The sequence below is a fragment of the Austrofundulus limnaeus genome, unplaced genomic scaffold, assembly GCF_001266775.1.
Source record: "Austrofundulus limnaeus strain Quisiro unplaced genomic scaffold, Austrofundulus_limnaeus-1.0 Scaffold976, whole genome shotgun sequence".
Taxonomy (NCBI): Eukaryota; Metazoa; Chordata; class Actinopteri; order Cyprinodontiformes; family Rivulidae; genus Austrofundulus; species Austrofundulus limnaeus.
Window position 1 is genome coordinate 141,412 of NW_013953378.1, and position 2,227 is coordinate 143,638.

The 2,227-nt window shown below is 35.7% G+C and overlaps 1 protein-coding gene across 1 annotated transcript in view; it reads right to left on the reverse strand.

Moving 5' to 3' along the window:
- The window catches only part of eapp (e2f-associated phosphoprotein), a gene marked incomplete in the record, with an annotated part of 4,641 nt that extends 2,718 nt beyond the window's left edge, over positions 1-1,923 (reverse strand). The window contains 2 exon segments of the mRNA XM_014029934.1: positions 1,236-1,414; positions 1,751-1,923. Coding sequence (XP_013885388.1) covers positions 1,236-1,414; positions 1,751-1,830 — 259 coding nt within the window.
- Between the last annotated feature and the right edge of the window lie 304 nt (positions 1,924-2,227).

Consider the following 2,227-nt stretch of genomic DNA (forward strand, 5'->3'; position numbering starts at 1 on the left):
TATTTGAATATTGAGATTTACCAGATAATAAACAAAACTTTACTAACTCACAGAGAAAATCTCAACATTTTAAGGTGTTTTTCATCAAAATCAGGTTTTTGTTGCTACTGCTCAAAAAAGTGCTTCAAAATTTAGTTTTATGATTATATTTCAGAATTAATAAGACTTTTATTCATTATATTTTGACAAAATGCAATTTTTGTTAACATTTCAGTCAAAACACTATATTTGCCTTTTTCTCCATTTACAACTGTTGAACTTAAATCCTCACTTCGATGTGACGGCTCACAAATGATCCCAGCAGTGCGTGAGACAGGTTTTTGTGATTTTTTTTCCACTCGTTTTCATGTTTAGCCTCCATGTAGCATTTCAAAATCTATCTTAAAGTATCTGTGACATGAATATACTTCAAATACAAAAAAACAAAGAAAGCATCTTTATACTGAATAAAATTGCCCTAATACATTTTACCCATTTTGTCTCATAACTGGCCTGTTTTATTTTGACAAAGTAAAACAGGAAGTGACATCAAAGGGGAACTCATTAATAAAATAAAATGTTTGGTCTTTATTAAAAAAAAATTTAAATTTTAACTCTTCATCTCTTTTTGATAGAAACTCAAAATAATGTAAATAAACATCAGATTCTTCTCTACAGTCTGTGTTACCTGTTGTACAAAGATCTGTTTACATGTAAACATCTATGACATCACTTCCTGTTTCTTCACATGCAAATATCTCAACAACTGTTCATCTCAGCGACGTGAAATTTGTTTTGCAACATGTTATTAATGTTATATGTCCAAAAATGCATTCAAGTTTAAACAATTTGATGTCACAGACCCTTTAAGGTTTTATCTGGTTTGTTTTCTGCCTTGAGAAATTTGTTGTGAAATTGTGACTTTCACTACGTCTACAGGGCTCCACACTTTTTATGGTATAACAGAAATCAAAGGAGCACTTGCTTCCTAATTTTCAGCCTTTAAAGACCTCTAAATCCTTAACAAATGGTCCGATAAAAAAAACTAAACTAGTTTTGTAATCTGTGCGTCCAGCCTTATGAGTAGAAAAGGAAAAACAGCTCCAAAGCTGCTGGTGTAAAACATGAGGATTACTGGGATGTGAGGACATGTTTTTCTTTTTGATCTTCAGTTTTTTAATCAATAAAAGATGACTTCATTTTCTGATTAATTACAGGAATTAGAGGTCACAGCAGTAGATGTTGGTGAGTGTTACCAGCTGATGGACCCCAGGTTCCCTCCATGTTCCTGATGGTGGAGCTCAGCTCTGCCTCCATCTCTTTCTCAAACTCGTCCCCGCTGGAGGACTCGCTCTCCCCGGTCAGGTACTCCCGGATCAGCTTCTTCTTCTGCTCCGGGGTTCCGTTCAGCAGCACGTCCAGCTCATCCTCCGAACTGAAGCACAGACACACACATGTTCATTTACACTGTTTAATGCCAATAAAAATGTAGGAATTACTCCAAAGTCTCAGCTTTTTAAAAAGCTGCGGGTTTATTTGTAACATGACGTATTCAGATTTGAACAGACTTATAATTTGTGACGTTTGGATAAAATAACTGGTCCACGTTGTGTCCAAACAGTAAAATAAACTATTAGTCTCTGTCTGATTGTACAAGCAGTAAACATTTAATCTGTTTTGTAGAAATGAACTCGCGAGCTTCATCGGTTTGTTTACATGTTAGCATTCGGCTAACTAGCCACCCGGTGCTAATGCTAACGGCGCTCCCCACCTGCTGGCAGCTCGCTCCTCGTCACTCGGTTCTTCCACCTCATACGAGTCAAACTCCTGAGATTTACTCAACTTGTTCATTTTGACGGTTTGAACGATTTGACAAAAATAAAATGAAACATTTCCAGAGAACAAGCTCGGAATGGAGAGCTTCTTCTTTGCTCTTTATTAACCTGTTGACTATTGGCTGGAAGGTGCMTTACCGCCACCTGCTGGACAGGAGTGTTGGACCGGAAATGAACGGTGTAAACTGACACAAACATCTTAACAAACAAATAAAATTTATGTGCAGCCAAGAAATACATTCGACCTATATAAATAATATAAAAGCATATGATATTGTATTTTAGTGTAAAATCAAAAGGACCACACATGTTTCTGTAAAACTGTGAAAACATTTTTATTTCTTCCCATGATTGTGAAATAATAAATACAGTGATTAATTAAGCACAGAGGTCTAAAAAGTACTTGAAAAAAC